Below are 24,137 nucleotides of genomic sequence, written 5' to 3'. Positions count from 1 at the left end.
ACTCTACTTCTCCTCTGTGGCAGACTTAAAGCTTTGTGAAAGAACAGGGAAGGAATACCCTGCTGGGAGCCAAGCTGGGAATGATTCATGGACTGCCATCACTTCCCACTTCAAGTTCCCGACATGTTTGTTTTGTGTCAGTATGGCAATATTAGCTCTACTAGTGCACATTCATTCAATTTTTTTTTTTGTGGGCTGTGTGTGGTTTTAAATTAGCATTATATGTCTTTCAATATCCGTGCAAAGACAGAAACAGATGTTGCTTGATGGTTTTGTTGTCTCAACAGTGATCCCCAGCAGAGCTGAACAAGGATATTTGAAACACGAATCCATATTTTTTCAGTATAAAAGAAAACAAGAGGGTGAGCATCAGAAATAGTAAAACACATAGGAACAGTTCAACATTTTGGGACCTAATGACACTCTTGTTAATTTAGGTTATTGATACCACTTTCATTTCTGTGTATATAAAAAGCTGCAGCCACTAGTTAGCATAACTTATCATAAAGACAGGAAGCAGGAAAACAGCAAGGCTGGCTCTGGCAAAACTGAAATGGCTTTGCACCAGGCCAGGCAATAGGCTACTTTAGTGCCTAACCCACGCTATGTGTCATTTTTACACGTACACACTACTCTTTACACTTAAACTGTTTTTGAGTAATTGAACACTATGTAATCAAACGCTATATAAAGTGTTAATTTGTGAACTGTAGAGTTTCTACTACAGGGTTTTTATTAGGTTCAGCTGGAGCCATGTCTGCTGTTTCCCCCTTGTTGCCAGTCTGTGCTAAGCTACCTGACTGTTAGTGGTCCACTTATATTTACAATAAAGACCAGAGTCATTTGTATTTTTTTCAGAAGATTCTACAGTGTGTAAACTTTAACTTTACTATATTTAGGAATTAAGAATTAAAAGTACTTTTGCGTTATCTGTGTTTGCAGCAATGGAAAGAGCCTGTGCCTTTACTGCAAACACAATCAACAAAATATTTACACAGGACTAACCTTTCTCGATTGTGCTCCCTGGGCAGAAGGATGTGTTGCAGGAAGGAGGATTGTGTACAAAAATCGCAGCTGTCCAGAGTTTCTGGGTTTTGATTGGCAAAAGATCATAACTGACTGTTGCAAAATCTTTCTAGCTGCTTTTCTGCTGCTAGTGCTGAAGTCTGCTATCTAGCTCATTGTCTGGATTACTCAGGCTTGGAGATTCAGTAAAGAACAAAATGTACATTTGCTGTTCTGTTGTACATGGTGACCTTAACTGAGGCCTTGGTCTGTCTAAGGAAGACAGAATATTGGCTGAAGGTGTGTTAAATGTAGGCTTTTTGCTCTTTTGTCCTTGAGTAGTTTTCTCCACTTTGTGCACCCAGTTGGGAAATATATAACCCAATAAATACCGAACACGTATCACAATTGTTTTCGAGCAAACATGCAGTCTTATGTGAAAAATGGTCATTAGTTTTCATAAATGCAAAGAAAGTCCCTTCACCTTCCTATACCCCCTCAGCCTCTGCTATTTGTGTGTGTGTGTTTTTGTGTCTAATGATATCCAGGTGGGTTATAAGTCATGGTGACACTTTTATATATGATAGAATGTGGGTTTGGAGCCTGGCTAAGTGCTAATAGCACCCGGAGGGCACTTCGGGATGGTAATGACATTTTAGACTGGCTATATTAACCAACACACAAGCCAGAGAATACACTGAATGAATCAAGGGCAAATGGTCTTTGTGGCTGTTTTAGTGGAGGAGGCAAGGAGTTCGGAGCAGCATTGCCTCATGAGTGGGCCATGATTTCTCTGTCTGGATGTTTCTCAGCGTCAGGGACCGAGTGCTTTACCTGCAAACTGGCTTACAGCTCATAAATATAATGAACTAAATGCTATCTGAGCTGCCGTCGTGTCAGATTTCAGATTCCTGATGTGTTGCGGATATTTGACAGCCTGCCAGTAGCTCTGTCAAAAGCACTGGGCCCCGAATGACTTGTGTAACATGAATCTAATGCAGTTGCTGTATTTGTTCCCTCAGGTCTGGTGATTGGCTTTTCTATGACTCCACCCATCCTTGACAGCTCCAGAGACGACATAGTGATTTCAGTCCACGAAACACTCACTATTACATGCAGGTATGTGTGCAGCTCTGGTATGGAAGTGTAAATGTCCATGATTTGCTTTTTGCAATTTCAGTAAGTGAATTGGTAGAAAGGAAAAATAATAGTCATTGGATACCATTGGAAAGGTGCAAAATAGTATGCAGTAATAGTATGCAGTACATTTCAGTGGGGTATATACTGTACATTACTGAATTTATAGAGTTGCTTGAGAATTGTGTCTTTTCTTCTGAAGATGTTATTTTTTTCATGTAAAATGCCAAACATTTCATGGTTCCAGAAACAATTTACTTATAATGTTGTGTTTTTAATGGTTTCTATTGCTACTTTTATCTAAATAAAGAATCTGACTAGTTCTTCTTTCATTGATACAAGACAACTATTAAAGCATTTTCAGTCCGGTATTCACTGCGATGTATGCCATGTGTTTTTGATGGAAACCAGCCTAGTCAAATTTATTCATGAATCTTAAAATTGCAGGTTCTTACTCAGAGGGCTTTAAAATCTGTAGAGCATACCTCGATCTTTAGACATTCTGTTTCAATAAGGAAAATCAGGCACACACATAAAGAAACCATACAATTTCTAAACCATACAAAAAAGGGACACGTCCTTATAAGACATGCAGAGACAGAGAGCCAACACTATATCATTAAACTAAATCTGAATTCACGCTTTATTACCATAATTGACCCTTATGAAATTTTGATGCTGTGTGCTGCCAAGCCATCACTCAGTCATTCTGATTCTGCAGTACAAGAAATGCTGTCTTTGGAAAGCTGGTAATACCTTTCGGGCTTTTGCCAACACAGTAATAGTAAATGGCAAGCACCACTGAGAATCTCCTGGGAGTTTCATTTTCGTTGGTTTAGTATTTGCAATTTTCTAGAATCTTTATAGCCAGATATTCATGAGGGCTAGAAACATAATGCTTCCATCACCTTCTGTGATTTCTGTGGGTATTTCCAGTGATCAGATTTTGGTGCTGTCTGCAAACATGGATTCTTGTACTTGGTGGAGGCAGGTGGTAAAAGCACAGCTATCAGTTTTCAGAAAGCCATTATGATTCCACTCAGTATCGCTCATAATGCCTTGGGTTTAACATGTCTACCCATAACTGGATTTATGTAACAAAGCTCGAAGCAGACAAGCATGTGTGGATGAACACACACACAAACAAACACACACATGCACACACAAGCTCCGGATATCAGATTATTTTTGTTCCATGAAATAATTTCTACTAATTTCTACTTGTACCTGTTAGTTTGCTTTTATTATCTTGAAGATTATGCTAATGTCAACTTTGTTGCATGTCTTTTGATCACACGCCTCATCAGGGGACAACAGACTCTGTCCTGGACCTGGCCTGATAAGGATCTGGAGGAACAGGAGCTAACTGAACGTCAGGCCCAGCTGCCAACCAGCAGGCCCTCAGGCCAGAGGGCTGTCTTGGTCAGTGAGTGTCCAGGGCAGCCAGGGAAAGCATACTGCAAGAGGCTGATCTTAACCCAGGCTCAGGGCATAGACACAGGCTACTACCGCTGCTATTACAAACATGTCAAGGCCAATATTGACGGTGCCACGGCCATCAGTGTTTATGTTTTCATTAGGGGTGAGTCTCACACACACGCACACATGCATGCACAGATACACTAACACTGGCGCAACTTGACCTTAAATAAAAATTGAAAACATTTAAATAACTTGTTCACCTCACTGGCTCATATCCTTTAAATACTTTCAGTCTTCCCCTAACTTGATTTAAAAGAAAATTTTCAGAGTCTTGGGCATATCAAATATGAAAATTAAATTGCTGATTTTAACAGAACGTCCTATTCCCAACCATATTGTTTTGTATTGGGTGGGTAGTTTGTGAGAATGTTTTCCTCTCTAAACTTTGTTTTTAAACTGAGTGTGTTTCATCTTTTGCTTGCCTGACCTGATCTGCAGGTCTTCAGCTTGGCAATGTGGACCCTTTAGTCTTTAGTTTCTCTTTTGCTTGGGAGGTTCACAAGAAAACCAGAGCTGTCCTACTGAAACAGATCTCCTATTTGAATCAAACTTCGATATCAAAGAGGCCCCTGCATTATCCGAACTGGAAGCCTGGAAGCTGACAGATTAAATGTTTTGGAAATAAGAGATGCAAAGTGTTAGATAAAGGAATGAACAGCTCATTCACTTTTCTAATTAGAGAAAGGACATATCATTGATTTATAAATGCTAAAACATAGCATCAATTCTCTTTTAAATGACTTTCTCATGAGGCTTTTCATAAGGTTTTGAGAGTCTCAGATCTAATAACAGCTGCAAAGTAAAACTGATTACACCACAGTTTTTTTCCCCCTTGGTTTCATTACATGTTATATATTGGGATTCAGAGCCATCACTCTTAATTTCTCTATTTTTGGCCTGGCCTTAAGGGTTACCTCAGTTTGTGTGGGGCAAGAGAGAAGAAGTGGACAGAGAGACAGATGATTGTCATGTAGGGGAATCCTGCTGACCAGCCCACTCATGTGAAATGCCTGTTTATTCCCACTGACAAGGTGCCAAAACAGTTTCCACAGATCTAACCAGAAGGCTGATCAGAAGCAGATGAAATTGCAGCCATAAATTAGACCCAGCGAGTGGCAAGATGAGAAGGGACACATGTGGATTCAGTTAGACAGGCAGACGCTGACCCTTTACCCTATCTGTGCTGCACACTATCCTCTAAACACTTAAACACAGATAACTGTACGGAACCACTCAAGAGCATGAAGGTAGCGTATGTGGGTAGACTTGCACACTCATGAGTGCATGTGAAATACACAAACACTTCCAGATACACACTTAGTCACACACTTAGTCATGCTTGCTAGATGTTTTAGCAAGCTCTTCTTGCCCTGGGTGGAATATCTCCCATTCAAAAACTGATCACAGTCTAATACCTGCAGTGATGTGTTGTGAAGAACTTAAACTGCAAGGAGTTGTGTACTGTTTCTGTTAGTTCTGTGTATTTAGAACACCGTGGGTGAGATATCTAAGTTTCTTGATAGGACTCTTTGTTTTGGCAATCGCTTGAAGTGCTACAGTATTGCAATAATAGAAGGCTTACCTTGGAAAATAAAATAGAAATAAGAAAATTTAATCTTTGTGTTTGCTGTAGAAAAGTTGCTGCCATTGACAGCAAAGACTAAATGATAAGCGTTTTCATTATAGGGTGCACTCATGCTGTAAGAATATGAGGTTTTGCGGTGATAACAGATGCAGTGTAAATTTGTGACAGTTGCTTTGATGTCTCCCAAAGCACTGTGCAATAGTAGTTACGAGTAACTGACAATGAAAAGGGAAACATCATGGTGTTAAGAATGAAGCACAGGAGAGGTATTTTCCACTAACAGACGGCTCCGGGTGAAACTGTAAGACTGTTTAGCAGAGGATTAAACCCTTCAGCTGTCGGTTTTTCAGCTGATGTTTAGTAGGATTTCTTTATGCCGTTTACTGTGTGGGGACAGACTGAGCCTTTGCACTGCATGGTAATCATGATAAAGTCCACATATTGCATGTCTCTGGGGGTCATTGTCAGTGTCTGTCCGTTCATGAAGTTACCTCAGTAACAGCTGCGTTGATCCTGGCTGGCATCAGGGATACCTTTTAACAGTTCCCTCTTTCTATCTGCGTCTAGACCCTGAGCAGCCTTTCCTCAGGAGGTCCAGCGACAGCGCTCGCAACGGAAGTGACATGGAGACCATTTTAGTTACACGCTTATCCACACAGGTCACTGTGCCTTGTCTCGTCACTGTGCCTGATCTGAACGTCACTCTCCATACGGTTTGTCCTCACAGATTTCACAGTATATTACACTGAGGCTATTTTGTGATGATTTAAGCTGAAGGACTTATTTTTACATGTTTCATCTCAGTATCCCATGAATCCGATAGAGGCCAGGATGACATGGGACAACAAGAGAGGCTGGACCATTCCCAGACAGATAGTAGACAGTCAGATGGTCTTTGGGTTATTTTGTGTTGCCACTCTGGGAGGCAAACAGTACCGATCTGCCACCTATCTGATCCATCCTACAGGTAAAAAAACTTTAACTAAATGTTAGCTCCAGAAGTTTAAAGGCTTCAGTTTTCTCTGGTATCCCAACCAAAATGATGAAGATGACACAAACTTAAACTTCAGCAGTTACAAAAACTCAACTGACCCAGAATAAATATTTTAATTAGATTTGAGGCAGTAATATTGTTGAAAAAGTAATCAGATAGAAAATCAAAATTGATGGTAGACTGACTGCACTGTCACTATAACTCTGTACAGTAGTCCATAAGCCAATTATGCCTTAATGCTGTCAATTTGAAGAATTTTATTGTATTATCGAGTTTCCTTAAAGACAACTCCCTGTTTCATGTGTGGATGTGTGCCATTAGGTTAGCAGAATATAAGGGAAAGAAAGTAAAGGAAGAGAAGTCAAGGCATTATCAAATTTTAAATAAAATAAGAGGTGAGATTTCTTCTTTTCATTGGAAGTGAAGTCTGAGAGACCCAGAGGCTCTTTGCTAATGTGTGAGAGCCATTCACTCCCCACCTCAGATGGCAAAAGGAAACTCATACCCGCTGCTGATGGCCAAAAGTAACAGCCACATCAGTCAGAGAAGAAACTGAGAGCAAGTCTTCACTCAGAACACTAATGGGGCGTTTAAACAATCAGGCAATCGCAGTCTGCTGCACATACATCATCAGCATACATGTTTTTTACACTCCGTGTCATTTCCAGTAACGGCAGAAAGAGGTGGCTTGAATATCTCAGATATTGGCCAGTGTCCAAAGCTTTCTTGCCTTTTATTTCTTATCTTGAATTGAGACTTTACTGTATTCAACTTTAATTTCCTTAACTGATAAATGGCTTGACACATGAATGGAAATAGTGTATACTTTGATAGACAATGTCTTTATAGTATGATGGCTCCTCTGGTCCAAAGGACAGTCATTTCCTCTGGCCCTGTGAGGAAGGAAAAACCACTGACCATGTCACCATGACCTCTCACACTGTCTCCCTCCATCTGTCCCTCTGCTTCTCCCCCCACCTTTTTCTTTTTTCCCGGACAGGAATTCAGATTTACGATGTCAAGCTGTTTCCTGCAGACCCGGTAGAGCTGATAGTGGGGGAGGCTCTTACCCTGAACTGCACAGCAATGGTGGAGTTCAACACCGGGGTGGACATTCAGTGGTTGTACCCTGGCAAACAGGTTTGCAACAGGAGCGGTTGGTTGCACGTTGTAAGGCACGTGAAGGCACACAAAACACTAGATGTGATGCTGATACTCACAGTTTGTTTCTACTTAACAGATGAAAAGGTTGGTGGAGACCAAGTCCCACCGTGCAGCTCTGGATAATGTCACAGAGGCTGTTAACATCCTGACCATCCACAGCGTCAACGTCACAGACACTGGCCCATACTTCTGCAAAGTCATAGGCATGGTGAAAACTATAACCCAGAAAACTCAGGTCATAGTTCATGGTAAGCAGTAGGGCAGACCTATTCACATTTAATACCTGGCCTTCCCCTTTTTCTGTAGATCAGTCTGTAAACCTAAATGTTACGTTAACCATGACTAACTGAACTGTCACGATAGCAACTCTGTGATTCTTAGGCACAGTGCTTTTAACTAAATGCTGACATCAACAGTCTAACAATGATACGATTCAACAGATGACCAAGACTTTCAGCATGAAAATGCTTTGAAATATCCATACACACAGCCTATACTATACAGTATGGATGAAAAGGCTTCTGTGGATATTTCTACTGCCATCTTGGCACATTTTCATGTTGTTTAAATCCACAGTAAAGCCGGTGAATCCAAGCTGACATTCACACAGCTGCTCTTCTTTACCAAGGCGGCATCAACAAACATTTCAGAGCCACCTTTAAAGCCTAAAGGGCCCGAGTGTTCGATACTCAAATGTTTGGTGGAGTATTGCTTTAAGCTTTGAGACGCAGACCTGATGCAGTAGTTACATTCTGTAAATGACTGAATATGTCTTATTGCAGAAAAGCCATTTATCAAAGTTAACTACAGAATGGGACCAGTGGTAGAGGTAACTGCTGGCCAGAAGTCCTTCACTTTGCAAGTAAATGTGATTGCCTTCCCCACACCTGAAACACAATGGTAAGATGAGATTCTCTGTTGTGTTCGATAATTGTAATGTGGGCAATTTCCCAAAGTATAATTAGGCCTGACACAGCTGAGATTTGCAGATTAGCATAGGGGCAGAGTACCTCAGCAGGATTTTATAGCAATTATGCTTTGTGTGTGTGTGTGTGTGTGTGTGTGTGTGTGTGTGTGTGTGTGTGTGTGTGTGTGTGTGTGTGTGTCCAGGTATAAAGATGGAAAGCTGATAAACCAGCGCCCAGATGCCAAGATGAAAAGGTTGGAGATGCACCTTAACCATGCATTGGAGATTAAGGATGTTTGTCAGGGTGATTCTGGGCTGTACACGGTGGTGTTGAAAAACAGTGCTGCTGGGCTGGAGAGGAGGCTCAACATCACACTGGTTGTCAATGGTAACAAAGTCTCCTGGTCTGTGTATGTCAGTAAAGAGGATGGCAGATGTTTTGTGCAAACTGTGACTGTGCAACAGTTTCAACTTCACAACTCTAGAGGTTTTATAAGAAATGCCCATACAGTTGTATTATGTTAAGTACTCTGCTTTACAGATAAAAGATGTGGCTTGGATCCATGAAGTACATGGAGTAAAATGATTAAATGTTACTAAATGCAATAAATAATAGTAAAGTAATATAAATAAAGTGAAGACGCACAAAGATGCTAAGCTGTGGGACCTGCTTCTACTTTATTTTCTTGTTAAATTTCTAGTAGAGCAGATGCAGCATCATCTTATTCCCACCACTGATCATTAAAAGTGATAGAGTTGACACAAGCAAGACAAATGAGGGAATGAATGAGAAGCATCCTCTGTATTTATATGAATAACAAATCCTAATTTAACTGGGGACTGCAATGAAATGCCACCATGTATCACTATCACTATCACTATCACTATCATGTATCATAATGATATATTCCCAGAAATGGTGATTCATGCTAAATTTGTTTTTCTATGATTTGAATGATTTAATAAGATTCAATTGTTCTTCCTGAAGTGGAATTTGAGACAGATGTCACAATTAAATGCATTTGTGGTCATTTTTATTTTATTTATTTATTTCTTTGAGTTTGCATGAAGTTTGCATGAATCTTCTTGTGTTCACACCACCAGGATTTGCTCTTTTCTAACATACTTGTCGTTTTTGTCACAGTCTAGATTCCTTCCACACATCAAAGATTTTTAAACCAAAATTTAAATTTCTTATAATTATGAATGGTATTAAGAGGGTTATTTTCTCATTTGTGACAGCCCTATGACAGACTGTCATGAGTGTTTTTATGATTTACCTAGTAAACATACACTAGGAGAGGTCTCTGATGCTAAATATTGTTGTACAGTTGGATTGATTTGCTCTTCACTTCCCCAGTCCTCCCACAGATTCACGAGAAAGAAGTGGCAGAGCCGTCCAGTCCTTACCCCAGCGGCAGCAGCCAGACTCTAACGTGCACCGCCTATGGTGTCCCTGCTCCCACTATCAGCTGGCAGTGGAGGCCCTGGGGTCCATGTGTCATCAACAGCACCCAAAGCAGGCTGTAAGAAAAACTTCAACCACATGCTCGGCTGATGGAAAGTGTGTAACCAGTATGGTAGTAGATAAGGTTTGATTGAACATGACAGAAAAGAGGAGAAGAGTGGGATGCAGTGGATGTAGTTTTACCAAATAACAAGAAGAGGTCAGTGTGAAATTTATCCGCTGGCTTTGAGTGAAGAAGAGAGGGAGGAGATGATGAAGAGATGTGGTGAAAAAAGAGAAGTGGAGGTAGATGAAAAGAGTGGAGATAAGGAGGAAACAGTAAATAGAGGAAAGACACGATGAAAGCAGAGCATCTGATGTGCAGCTTTCTTGCTCCTCCATGCAGTAATAATGTTCCTGTTACTCTGTGTCTGGTTCACCTGTCACTCAGCAGTCTTGCATTGTGACATACATAGACTCACTTTCATATTGAACATGGGACACCTAGATGTGTTTGAGCTCCTCAGGGTACTACAGTATATACTGTATCATGCACACATATGCATGCATGAATATAGAACCCTGAGTTTTTTCTCCCTTTCTCCCCTGTTGAATGCTGCAACATGATTTAATGGACATTCATGGACATTTTGAATATTTCCTATGGCCTGACGTTTCGACCACATCTTCGGAATATCTCTCCATCTACCTACCCTCACCATCCTCTTCCAAGGGTTAATTTTTCAAGTCATTGCTGTTCTCTTGACCTTTTTGTGTGGGCATGCAACATGAGTGCAGACACAAGGCGCCAACTGTGTTCTTATAGACGGTACACGCCGAGACACACAACAGTGGCAGTTTGAGCTCAACTTTATCTCCAGCTGTCCTGTTCAGGTTCTGTCTCACATCTAATGACATTTTATGGGTGCTGACTGAGGCATGGCTGGGATGACCTTTTCTGGTGTATAAGAATTGGATTTTCTTTTTTTTAATCCAATGGTCAAATATATAGGGTATGACGTATAGAAATCCATCTTGTGTTACAACAACCTGTTTAGTGAGGTAGCACAATATAGGTTATAAGAACTTGCCTGATAAAGTGTGCCTGAGCAAGACACTGAAATTAACTTAGTTGTTTTGGGTAAAATTAGCAACCAGTGGAGAGCCAGACTGCCTGCCTTTATTCTAAGATAAGCTAATAAGATACTGGCTGCAGATTCATATTTAGCATACAGATATAAGGACTTATCTAACTGCATGTCATTTCATTTATTTTATATTTGTGTGGAGTAGAAACATTATCCTTCCAAAACAAGAGCATACTACTCTTAATGGATTATTTTCCTATACAAGGTTCTGTAAATTAATTGGTGTATGTATATATACAATAATTCTGATTAATTTTTATAATGTTTATTGATTATTAGGAGAGTATGATGATTCTTATTGCCATGTGCTAATGTATAATAGTACAGCATTTAGGAGAAAATACAAAACAAAATTCCATTTCATGTTTCATTAGTCCTACCATGATATTCACACTATGGATCTTCCTAACAGAAATAGATATCACAGTTCCTTCATTAGTTGCCAAGACACTTAGAATAATTGCCTCGGCTTTTTGGGATGCAAGCTGATGTTCACTTCTGAAATGCAATCCAGTACATGCATACATCCAAAACAATTCTCATAAAACCTCAGGATATCTGGTTTGATATGGTTCTGAATTATCTCCCACTGCCCACTCTCTTCTCTGCATGTCAATAAGGGGAGCTGTCATATAAATGTTTCTGTGTTTTTCTCCAGGGTCCAACAAGACAGAAAGGGCTGGAGCGACAGGATCGCAGACTGTCAGAACTGGCAGGACATTAGCTCTGAAAACCCTATAAATGAAATCGAGGCTGTTGAAACATCTGTCGAAGTGGTGGATGGACAACAAAAGGTTAATAAACAGGGCTGGTTACTGTCACTCTGGAAAGGCCTACCCTTTCATTAATTCAAAAATGAAGAATATTATCATATGATTCGATGATTGTCAGATTTAAATTTCTTTAAAAGAATATGGCATAATATGATTATAAAGTAACCCAGAAATAAAAGACATTTATTTAAGTGGACTTATCCATCAACTATAATGTTTTTATGTAAATGTCCCAAATTCTGAGCTCCATAACAAAATTTGTCAATGAAGAACGATTTCCACAGCAGAAATATTTAGAGCAGTCTTCCTCTGCAGACTTCCTGTAGGGACTGGTTATAAACACACCCAGACACTCACACAAGGGCCACACTTTCATATACACATGTCTGCAACATTTATAAACAACAGCCACAAGAGGAAATTAACATACGAATAGACGCATGCAAGCAAATGCTTGAATGTTTTTTTTTTTAAGTCACACCTGAGTGGCTTCTAGTTGACCTGTCAGCACAAAAGCCAGTTTATGTCGGCTGACAGAGAATTACAATAGAGTAGACTGCACTTTTAAAATATACCTTCTCTCGCCTCACAGACAGTGACCAGGCTTCAGATTCGCAATGCCAGTGTTTCCGTCATGTACAAGTGTTCTGCTGAAAACAAAGCTGGCAAAGATGAGCGACTGATCTACTTCTATGTAACTAGTAAGTATTGTGGGGTTAGATTTCTACCTGCATTTGATCAAGAACACAAAGCACAGAATAGGTCACTTGCCAAAGATCCCCTTTTAGTGGGGGTTTTTGCCTCTTACCCATTACAGCGGTGCTGAAGGGAATTTATGCAGCTATTCAGCAGCTGCATTACTTTCTACTGAAAACCATGGATGGATTATTGAACGGGCTTAAGCCACTAACTTATGCCCAACAGGTCAGGGGAAACTTAAGCAAAAGTATATGCTTCTGGTGACTGTTATTATTTCTTATTGGTTAGTCACAGGACTCCATGAGAGTCCTGATGAATTTTTTACATTTACCTTTTAAAAGTATTTCCTTTATGAAAAGAGGCTGACATATTCCTCCTCTAACCTATGCCATATTACTAAAATCCATGTCTGCAATGCATGGCCCATTTTCTTGAGGTTGGGCTATTCAGTGGTTTCACTTACTTTTCAAAAATGTTTATTGTTATTTAGAGTACAATAAAAGTGCAATAAAAGCTGATATAAATTCAGATTCAGATATTCAATATTAACGAACAAGAGAACATTAGAGTTAAGTCTAATATTTTAGATATCAGCAAAACTTGCACTACAGGTGTGAGGAGGATGCTCTGGTAAGGTCCACCTGTCCACCTTCAATACCATGACTGAGGTGAGGCCCTTGAGCAAGGCACCGGACCTCCAACTGCTCCCCGGGCGCCGCAGCATTGGCTGCCCGCTGCTCTGGGTGTGTGTGTGTGTGTGCACTTTGTGATGGGTTAAATGCAGAGCACAAATTCCGAGTATGGGTCACCATACTTGACCAAGACACTTTCTTCTAGAAATCTCAAGCTGAACGAAGAAACTAAGTGTATGTCTAGATATCAACATATGAAAATTGATTCCTTGTAGTTTTTGTGAACTGGTCCTTTAATGTCTAGTACACAAATCTCTGTTTCTCAAGGGTACCTAACTGCTCCCCCTGCCCCTCTCTGTCTTCCAAGCTATCCCAGAGGGGTTCAGTGTGGACGTCCAACCCTCTGAGAATCCCCTGGAGCAGGAGAAAGTGTCCCTGTGCTGCAGCGCTGACAATTATACCTATGAGCAGCTACAGTGGTATCGTATTGACCCTCAGGCCCTGCAGGACAAGCAGGGCAAACCCCCCGAGTTGGACTGCAAGAGCGTGCACCGCTATGCTGACACGCTTAACGGCCAGCTCTCCTTCCAGGAGCCCTCCAACAGCTGGGTATTGGACTTCACCATCCCCTCCATACAGCTGCAGGATGAGGGTCATTATGTGTGTGAGGCTCAGAGCAGGCGCAGGGGGGAGAAACAGTGCCTGTTCAGATACATCTCTGTCAAAGGTGAGAGATACAAGAGATGAAAGCTCCAGATTCAGACCTAACCACATGGCCTTGGTATAGAGAATAGTCACTCTAACCACAGCTAATTATAGAGAGCAGCTCAATCCCTGGCAGCGGAAGCACACACAGGTCGCAGTGGAGCTGGAGCTTAGATGCTGCAGATTTTAAAATACACACAAAGAAGTGCCCACGCAGCCCGATCCCCACGACCGCACATAATGGAGAGAGTACCTGATGTTTGCACAGCATCAATATGTAGTGACAGAACACAGAGCTGAGACGCTGCAGGGCTAAAACACACAAATAAATTCACGTTTCATGTGAAGTGTGGTAACTTTGCATCAGTGACTGTTGAACAGTTTTAGGTTCAGTTTTGTTTTGTTTTTGTATTTTTGCCCTTCCTTCATGTATATTTGCAGTCTTTGGGTTGAGATCGCATTGTTCACATCAGTGTAGAGAACTGTAGAGATCTTTTCGCCTCTCCCCACCTCCCATAGCCCTGGTGGCGCCTCGCTACAAGCGCAGCCTCACCAACCAGACAGTGAATGTGACCGAGTCGCTGCAGATGGAGTGTGATGTTGAGGGCAGACCTCTTCCCCGCCTTACCTGGTTCAAAGACAACCAGCCCCTTCACCAAATGTCAGGTACCCGAATACACCTACACATTTAAACTACACTGCAGACGCCCACGTGCTGACCCGGCAGCCACACACACACACACACACGTATGTGCACTCTCATACACCAAGAGTTAGTCAGAATGCTTGCCCCATCCGCTTCCTAATTTAGCAAGACTCCTGGCCTCCCATGAGGTTATTTTGTTGGGTGAGTTCCCATAAATATCTGCTATATTCTGGCTTCACATTAGATAAAAGGGTGGATGGGTAGCGAAACAGTGTTAATATTTATGGTACTTACCAATTCAGGCAGATGTTGCTGTTCTTTTTGTCACTAAACTGTCTCAATTATAATAAGTGGCAATCCAGGACTTACAAGCCAAAGAGCACACACCCACCTGCACACCCACACACTCATACCGTTGAACTAATGTGTCAAACAGAACCAGCGACAAGAATTCTTGTGTGGATGTATTGCTGTACATGCACACAGCCACACACACACAAACACACACACAGAAAAGGCCACAGGCTGATAGACGTGGCTCATTAGCTTTCTCAGCAGGCGTCTTTTCTTATTATCTGAAGGAGATGAGGTGGTGGGAGCGGGGAAAAGGCATGGTCAGTGAGTGACAGCCGATGCTCTGGGTTCACACAGAGGGGCTGCTGGGATATGCTCAACACACAGAAGGATGAGATTATCATTGAGTGCTACAGATTGAAGTCCAGAGGTGTGAGAAGAATTCAGGATATGTTGAAAATGTTGCTGAATTTATGATGTGAGAGGTGAAGGAGTAGCGCCAAGTCACAGAACATTGTTTCACAGACATTGAGGTATGTAGTTGAGTGTGTGAGTGTGTGTGGGTCACTAATCATCCCACGCTTCCTTGCAGGGATCCAGCTGCAGAATTCAAACCGCACTCTGAGTATCCAGCGGGTGAGAGAGGAGGACGCTGGACTTTACACCTGCACCGCCTGCAACCAGCGCGGATGTGTCCACTCCTCAGCCGCTGTCAGGGTCATTGGTATGACAGCCACACACACACACACACACACCCTCACACACACACACACACACACACACACACGCACACACACACACACACACCTGAATCCATTCACTCACTTGTGTGCTTTTTCAAGAGTACTCATGTCTGAATTCACAGATGCCCCTAAGCTCACATCTTTGCAGCCTGTATGTACAGGTCTTGATTTTTAATTATTCCCCTCTCTCCTCTCTTATTCAGCTCTAGTTTTTGTACTTTTCTTATGGAAAACACTGATATTTCTGCTGACTGCTGGGACATTTCAGTGAATAATTTGGGTTTGTTTGGAAGTGCTCTCGTGTTGAATGGCTGAATTGGCTGAATGTCTTTTAGCGCAATGATATACCCTAAAGATTTAAGGCACAGAGCTTGTGAGAGAGCCTGCATCAATAGTTTGTAATACAGCACCTCTTACAGTCTGTAGAGAGTAATTTCAGATAAGACTTGTGAAGGACAGAGAGGTTTCTGATACTGAGTGAACTAAATGTCTGCATCTAAAAGTGATATCTTCTTTTGTTTCCTTCTTTTTCTCAAGGTTCAAGCGACAAGGCCAATCTAGAGATTGTAATTCTCATCGGGACCGGAGTCATCGCGGTTTTCTTCTGGGCCTTGCTCATCCTCATTTTCTGCAATGTTAAGCGGGTCAGACTACACTGCATTTCCCTGTGTGTCTGTGTTTGTGGGAGAACCTCACAGGCTGACACTTTAACCTCTGGCTCACAATTTTTCATCAAAACCTGTTTGATCTTTGAGAGCAATTTACTGCATGCTGCTATTAGCCCTAACAACAAGCATGACCATAGTGAGGTTCAAAATGCATTTTTATTTTTCCTCATAAATGCCACCTTTAAATGTGCAGGTCTGACTGTTTTCATGCAGGTAGATTATAACACAACTCTTTTGCTCAGAGGCAAAAGCAGGCGGTTGCCAGCTGCCTACATGGTCAATGAAAACTAGCAATAAAGGAAGAAAGGTTTGGACAAATTCAGCTTCTCAGGAAATTAAAATGTTTCCAGTTTCACCACAATTCATTTTTGACTTATCTAATCTCTTTACTGCAAGAATAACAGTTACAGTTGCCAAAGTTACCTGCTGAAGTCCAACAGAAATTAAACACTGGATACATATATGGTCTGTAAATCATCTCCAATGTGATCTCATGTAAAAAAGGGAGAAAATTTCCTATTTTATGTTTGATTATTTACATATGTAACAGGAATAATCAAGAATGTTTCCGTATAGCCATTCAAATCAAACCTAGTTCCTTCCTTCTCGTAATAAAAATGATTAACAATACATTTAAAAACACTGAGGTTATTTAAATACAAAAATGTAAAACTAAATGTAATATGAGGTTGACTTTAGAAGCACTCTCATTCTGCACTCCAGGTTAACCCAGCAGACATAAAAACAGGCTATTTGTCCATCATTATGGACCCAGTGGAGGTGCCTCTGGACGAACAGTGTGAATACCTGCCATACGACTCATCGCAGTGGGAGATCTCCAGAGATAGACTCCGGCTGGGTGAGCCACAGGGTGGAGCGGGGAGAAATGGGTTGATGGATGGTGCGATAAATATGAATGGGTGGGTAGGAGGGAGGCGTGAGAGATGTGAAAGAAAAAATGAGAGGAAATATACAGCTGGGGATCAGACTGAATAGATTGATGAAACTGAATTACTTTTCCATTTCCAGAATCCATAATGGCATGAATTTGGATCACAGCCAGCAGGGCAGGCAAAGTGCTGCCAAGTAAAGTGCTGGTGTTAAATATATGCACATTCAAAGCAGAGCATTTTAAAAACGCCCTGAGGAATAGCATCTGTTCTATGAATGCAACTTATAGGAACACGTTGTTTTCCAAACGCTGCAATTCAGATTCTCACTCCTCCCCCAGCCTTGGCTGTACGAATGCCAGATGCATTTACATTTTGCATCTGCTCCCGACCACAGCTATTTGTGTAATCTCAGATACTAAAATTAAGCCTGCATAGATCGATGAGTATAAATACTCTGTTGTGTTTCTTTTGTTGTTTTTCCTGACACAGGAAAGGTTTTAGGCCACGGTGCCTTTGGAAAAGTAATTGAGGCATCAATCTACGGCATCAACAAGAGCAACAGTTTGGATACGGTGGCTGTGAAGATGCTGAAGGGTGAGATTTCATGTGCACTCTGTACTGTGTTTGTACAGTGCACTGTTTACGCATATTGTAGGAAGCTTTCTAATATCTGATATACAGCATGTGTGACATATATAACTTTGTATATGCACATTTATAATATACACATTAATGTTCGGCTCTTCGCCTGTGTGTTTCAGATGGAGCCACAGCCAGTGAGCATAAGGCCTTGATGTCAGAGTTAAAGATACTGATTCACATTGGTAACCATCTAAATGTAGTGAACCTGTTAGGTGCCTGCACCAAACCAAACGGTGAGGGATCTAGGTTTTATATAATTCTATTTTATGTGTGTGCTTTCAAAATGTCAGATTTCAGCATCTACTTGGAATAATTAGTAAGGTGCCATGTCAATGTGTTTGTTTGTATCAATATACTATATCCAAATGCAAAATTTCAGTGTACCTTATGCAGACAAAGGTATAATGAAAAATGAGTACTCTACTGTTTGCATCAACTTCCCATATCACTGTTAGTTTCTGATAATTATTATTTATCTCTGGAGTTTTTCTGCTTTGAAAGTGATGTCATGCTTTTAGGGACTGTTTGGGATGTTAGATAAGCAGGTTAGGTCCAGTTTGAAATTCCTCTTTTATAGTGTTTACATTATTTTGTCCACCTCCTGCAGCCTGTTAGGTAACCAGGAAATATTTAAGGAAAGCAGTCCCTTACTCTTTTGAGTATGGGGTGAGATCAAATGTTTTCTATACACCATCTGTAGACTTTTTTCATACAATACAGTCATGATTATAACAAACTGCTTACATGTAAGTTCACTTCATCACCAGGTCCACTGATGGTGATAGTTGAATACTGCAAATATGGGAATCTGTCCAACTTCCTACGAGCCAAGAGAGAGTTCTTCCTCCCATACAGGGTATGAAAATACTGCAGAAAACTGACACATGAGTGTGTTCTGCTCTTATTGAGCTGATACTGATGTTTCTTTTATTGTACAATACTCCCAAACTCAATAATGAGTCCAAACTCCATTGTTTATGGAAGTGATGCTGTGAGTTAAATTGATTTCGTCACTCAGGATCGGTCTCCAAAAACCCAGAGCCAGGTGAGACGGATGATCGAGGCGGGTCAAATGGACCAAAGAGCTCGACACCCACCTTCCCCATCCTTCGCCCCGCTCACCAGTCCTCAGAGCCCGTCATCCACCACATCCAGCCACAGTCCTGCTGTGGAGAAATGTCAGTCCATTGTAGTTCACAAATTATTTAACTCATGGTTGAGTTACAATAGTAACTGTAGTGTACCACTGTAGTTTACTGTATTTCTCCATTTCCTCCTCCCCCTGGCCTTCCACCTCGTTTTTTCTCTCCAGTGGAGGACTTGTGGAAAACTCCTCTGACAATAGAAGATCTAATTTGCTACAGTTTCCAAGTGGCTCGGGGAATGGAGTTCCTTGCCTCCAGAAAGGTTAGTTATCAGCATCACAAAGACAATTAACATATGAGCTGTGGTGAATTGACAGTAAGTGGGATCATTCAGCTTTTCAGTCCTTTGTGCTTGTTAATTAACCACATCAACAGTTATAAACTACAGCTACAGATTATATTCAATTAGAGTAGATTTAAAAAAAGACATACTGTCAAATTCTAGATGAAATTAAAATTAAAGTGGCAATAATGTATATTTTTATAGTAACAACACGTCAAATAACACACAAGTGTGAAAGGGGGCCATGACCCCATGGGCACATTTACCTGACAGCTTAGTGAATGATGTTGGGTCTCCTGCAGCGATTCCACAGAACTCAGCCTGGCTGAGACAAAGTCCAGCCCCAGTCACAATAAACTGGCATGGAGACGTACGCACGCACACACACGCACACACACACACACACCTTTCTGCAAGGTTATGATGTATGTGTGGTCATGTGTGTATCCACAGTGTATCCACAGAGACCTGGCAGCCCGGAACATTCTCCTGTCAGAGAACAACATCGTGAAGATCTGTGACTTCGGCCTGGCCAGAGACATATACAAAGACCCGGACTACGTCAGAAAAGGCAATGTACGCTCTAGAGTTAAGCTTCCAGGTTTATTTGCCATCTCAATTTGACATTAAACTTTGTTTGCCCTTCAAACCCACTCAACACAGTAATCCTTCCTGTTTATGTGACTAATACTTGTTTTCTCAGGCTCGTCTGCCTCTAAAATGGATGGCTCCAGAGAGTATCTTTGACAAAGTGTACACCAGCCAAAGTGATGTATGGTCTTTTGGAGTTCTCCTCTGGGAAATCTTCTCACTAGGTAAAGAAAAATTCATAGCACACTCATTTTTTCTTTAATGAAGGCAGTAATTTATAGAGAAATAAAACAAAGAGTTTCAGTACAATCAAGTCGATAAGTTTAAAGAAGCTCCGCTTAAAAATGTCTACAAGTCTCTGTTCCTGCCAGAAGTGATGAGGAATTTATCCTTTAACTTGTTGAAACAGACTACGTCTTCATCACTGTTATCTAAATACAATTATCGCATTGTTTTTTCTTATCCATTGTATGTTATTTTCTGCCTTGTCCTCCCTTTGTCCACTCTCAGGTGCGTCTCCATACCCGGGGGTGCAGATTGATGAAGAGTTTTGCAAACGTTTAAAAGACGGTGTCAGGATGAGAGCACCAGAGACTGCCTCGCCTGAAATGTGAGTGACTGAATGACTAATCCATTCTTTCTTCTATCCACCTCTTGAGGAAACTTATCTTTCCATGCCAAACATTTATACCCCTAAGTCTCTTAACTGATCAAGCCAATCCAGAGAGTAAACCCAAACCTGCTCAAAAACATCATGATCTAAAACTGTTGTTAGACTTGGGAGAGGAGATGTGATTAAATTTGTAGTTAAATCATTAAGTGTGTTGTCCTTCTTGTTATGGGCCTGCCCTCTGCTGGTAGATATGGCATCATGCTCGCCTGCTGGCAGGGTGAACCCAAAGAGAGACCAACCTTCCCAGCCCTTGTGCAAATCTTGGGAGACATGCTGCAGGACAACAGTCTACCTGTAGGTTCACCACTGTTCACCACTAATTCTAGCAGGTTATACAAGTTATACATTTTATTTTTGTAAGGGGTTTTAACTTCAACACATTCCCTTCAGGATGGGAAGGACTACATCCCTCTAAACCACTCCCAGAGCTCAGAAGATGATGGTTTCTCGCAGGCCTCGTCACGGCCTCCATCTGAAGAGGAACTGAGACTGGCCTGTGACACTTTGCCCACCAGGTAATAAAATATGTTGCTGAAAAACCACACTGTTTTCTCATTACAGGAAAATGGGCCCTACTTAAACAGATACTTTTCTATGTTTCAGTTTCTGTCCTCTTACTGCTTTGATGTGGGCAGGAAAAAAGGCACATCATATACTTTCATACACAAATGAGGAACCAGCAACATTTAAATCTATGTGATGATGGGTGCTGGGTTAGTTGCAAGAAAAGAATCTCTGCAGAAGGTCCAGATACCCTACAGTTTTTTTTTTGTTTTTTTTTTACTGAATTTATATATTTTATTGAAAGCATGATTTCATAAAGTAATATATTATTTTACAAATCATTACAGAATAACTCAGAGATAAACTAGGTGTTATAGGCAAAGATCTGTAAAAATCTATAGACATTAAAAGAAAATTAAATATTCACTGCTCTAGAAGACATTTAAAAAAAAAACACCTCCACAGGGAGTTTCAAGTTAATCTTCAGAGTCATAAAATGTTTTATGAGTTGGAAAAACTATTACCCAGATGTACTATAATATTGCTTTATCTGGTATCCAATTTCAACCTGTGAATCCTCAGTGATAAATAAAGTGATCCTTAAGGAGGATTTTCACTCTGTTAATAAAATGTTCACCACCACATGTGAGCCATGGGGATCTCCAGTTGTAAGTCACTGATAACTGAATACCTGAAATGGTCCCTATTCCTAACCAGATTTGTTTAAAAATCAATATATAAACTGTGCTATTGTTTTTTTTACAGGTAACTTATCTTTCTCCTGGCATTTGGATGTCATCAGGTGGCTGTATATGTAACCTGAAAATATTTCCTATTCCTTCTGACCAGGTATTATAACTGCGTGCCCTTTGCCGGCTGTGTGTTTGTGGGTCCCTCCAAAATATGCCAGCCCAGGGTGAAGACATTTGAAGAGTTGCCCCTGGAGATGCACCCACAGAAAACTCCTCAAGTGAGTTTTTTTTTTTATCTTATCAACTGATGATAATGTGAAATTCCTGGTGACATTTTTTGAATGGCATCGACATTTTCTCCTGAGATAATTTAAAAAAAAAAAAAAAAAAAGTTGCTGCTGCCAGAGACAGACATAGCAACAACAAAAAGACATTTATTCACATGATTAAACCGCATCTCTTCCCAGGATAGCCAGACAGACAGCGGGATGGTTCTTGCGTCAGAGGAATTTGAGAGGATTGAGCACCAGCACAGGGGTGCCGTCTCAAAAAGGTTAATCATGCAAAACCTGTGATCCATATTCTTGTGTGAAACTGAAAATGACACTCAGTACATATGCAGCCTAGATTTTACTCATACTGTTTGACATTTGGACTGGTATAGATGTATTACTCACTGTGAAACCACACAGTGGCTGTCAGCTTAAAGTGCTGCCTTTCAGTTATATTAGTAAATGATACTTTTCAACATGTTGACCATGTTTCTGAGTCAATATGAGAAAACACTCCTTCTCTCTTGCTTGGAAACGTAGAATTTAGTCACAGCCGCATGTAGAGAGAAACTGAGTTTGATTGAGCATCAATTGAGTTTCAATTTCTGCCTGGTAGCTGAGTCATTTAAAATCCACAGCCTAACTTATTAAAGTTTTGAAAATTACACTTAAAAGAACCAATTCACAGAACGAGCAAAAAAAAAAAAAAAAAAAAAAATTTTCATTGCTGGAAGTGAAGAAAGACATTTATATAGCAGCTCACTGACTTATAGCAAAGTGTAGGAAGAGCCTTTCACATGTGATAAAGCCAGTCAGATGTAATGATTATGCTAACCTTGGACCCAGTGCTCAGAATGCCATTATGGGATCCTGAGGACAGCAGAACACATGATGTAACATATTTGAAACAAACTGTGGTTACATCACAGCTTACAAGAAAGCAGCAGTAAGAAGTGGAAAGATATAAACTACACAATCTTGAATTAGACTTTTTTTTTTTTTGTTAATTTTTGTTTTGTGCAATCCTCAGTCGTATCGGCAGTAGCAGCAGCACAGAGCCTTTGACAGCCTCCCATGGGTCCCTTGGGCAAAGCAGCGGCACTGGCAGCTCAAGGCACCATTCCAACTTCTTCACCCAGCTGTCCGGGCAGACCTTCTACAACAATGAGTATGGACACCTGTCTGAGGAGGGGTTTTGCGACTTCTTCTCCTCACCGGATACCCCCAGCCTGGCCTCTTCCCATGTGTAATCCTTTGTAGCCCAAAAGAAATGGAGTTAAAAAAAGAGGGACAGCACAGGTCTGAGGGAGGTGTGTAGGATTTAGTAACGTCTCTATATTGACATGTAATTAATAATTTGTTAATAAACATGAGACCAGGGCTGACCTCCGTTCATCACAAAATCTTTTCTTTCTGGGCTGCTTCAAACAGACTGAGCTAAATGTGCCTGAAGTTCTTCTAACCAGCCACTGGGTGGCAGCATTATGACAAAAACAAAGCATAAGTATTTTCCATTCACACACACATTTATATTTTTATCTTTGATATAGAGTATTCTTCCTTTGTTTGTACAAATTATGACTTTTATGGCAGGAAATAAAGAAATTTATCTTCTCACTCTTCTCATTATGATTCATACAAAGTTGGAGCTGGCACTGACACTGTTTTAGTTAAATACACATCTAAGTGCAAATATGCATTTGTCATGAATTATAGGTTCACACTGAGTTAGAGCCACAAGCTCTGCAGTGATCCATGTAAGGGACCGATTAAAGAAATGAGCAGATTTACGTGGTATCTGTGTCTTTTAGTGGAGGTGGAGCCGCTTGGATACACGACACTGTGATCAACGAATAAATGACGGAGGTAAATAGAGGGATGCAGGTTGAATAAATGACTGACTCATACAAGGCACCTCTTATCAGAGCTGGACGTAAACACCTGTGACAGCTTTACACCCTCTCACATCACAAATGACAACCTGCAGGGTGTTGACTCACGCTGCATACACACATATTCACACACTCTATAGATTAGTCAAACTTTTAAAAGGAGACTTTCAGGTTAGATACTGTCAGAACAGACTGAAATGGAAAAAATAAAAACCAAATGCTGAGTTAGTAAAGCAATGACAATGAAAGATATTCAGGTTACAGAAATCTGGATACATGAGGCACACAACAGTATGTATCTATGGTACCTTTACTTGAGGAGCCCATAGCATTACAGAGTAATTTGAGACAACAGGAAATGGATGACCTTCAGAGTAAAAAGACCTTGTGGCCTTGTGATTTTCATCGTCCTTACTTAGAGAACAAACACAAAGTGTATAAAAGATAAAATATTGACCGAAGATAATCTACATCTACAAGTTCTCCCCTTATAAATCCAAACCTTCTTTGTAACTTCATGA

The 24,137-nt window shown here is 40.8% G+C and overlaps 1 protein-coding gene across 1 annotated transcript in view; it reads left to right on the top strand.

Annotated features, from left to right (window-relative positions):
* The window catches only part of flt4 (fms related receptor tyrosine kinase 4), a 34,038-nt gene extending 10,697 nt beyond the window's left edge, over positions 1-23,341 (top strand). The window contains exons 2-30 of the mRNA XM_026329879.1: positions 2,028-2,124; positions 3,450-3,724; positions 5,777-5,922; positions 6,014-6,176; positions 7,204-7,343; positions 7,444-7,615; positions 8,150-8,267; positions 8,478-8,662; positions 9,635-9,800; positions 11,528-11,663; positions 12,235-12,343; positions 13,341-13,700; positions 14,198-14,344; positions 15,211-15,342; positions 15,899-16,005; positions 16,753-16,888; positions 17,412-17,516; positions 17,684-17,797; positions 18,332-18,420; positions 18,583-18,742; positions 18,877-18,971; positions 19,446-19,568; positions 19,696-19,807; positions 20,094-20,193; positions 20,445-20,550; positions 20,647-20,771; positions 21,610-21,730; positions 21,920-22,005; positions 22,755-23,341. Of these exons, the coding sequence (XP_026185664.1) occupies positions 2,028-2,124; positions 3,450-3,724; positions 5,777-5,922; positions 6,014-6,176; positions 7,204-7,343; positions 7,444-7,615; positions 8,150-8,267; positions 8,478-8,662; positions 9,635-9,800; positions 11,528-11,663; positions 12,235-12,343; positions 13,341-13,700; positions 14,198-14,344; positions 15,211-15,342; positions 15,899-16,005; positions 16,753-16,888; positions 17,412-17,516; positions 17,684-17,797; positions 18,332-18,420; positions 18,583-18,742; positions 18,877-18,971; positions 19,446-19,568; positions 19,696-19,807; positions 20,094-20,193; positions 20,445-20,550; positions 20,647-20,771; positions 21,610-21,730; positions 21,920-22,005; positions 22,755-22,974 (4,145 nt within the window). The 3' untranslated portion in view covers positions 22,975-23,341. The remainder of the gene's footprint in view (positions 1-2,027; positions 2,125-3,449; positions 3,725-5,776; positions 5,923-6,013; positions 6,177-7,203; positions 7,344-7,443; positions 7,616-8,149; positions 8,268-8,477; positions 8,663-9,634; positions 9,801-11,527; positions 11,664-12,234; positions 12,344-13,340; positions 13,701-14,197; positions 14,345-15,210; positions 15,343-15,898; positions 16,006-16,752; positions 16,889-17,411; positions 17,517-17,683; positions 17,798-18,331; positions 18,421-18,582; positions 18,743-18,876; positions 18,972-19,445; positions 19,569-19,695; positions 19,808-20,093; positions 20,194-20,444; positions 20,551-20,646; positions 20,772-21,609; positions 21,731-21,919; positions 22,006-22,754) is intronic.
* Positions 23,342-24,137: the final 796 nt, after the last annotated feature.

Source organism: Mastacembelus armatus, chromosome 10, assembly GCF_900324485.2.
Source record: "Mastacembelus armatus chromosome 10, fMasArm1.2, whole genome shotgun sequence".
Taxonomy (NCBI): domain Eukaryota; kingdom Metazoa; phylum Chordata; class Actinopteri; order Synbranchiformes; family Mastacembelidae; genus Mastacembelus; species Mastacembelus armatus.
The sequence above is the reverse complement of the archived record's forward strand: the minus strand, read 5'-3'. Positions and strand labels throughout refer to the sequence as shown.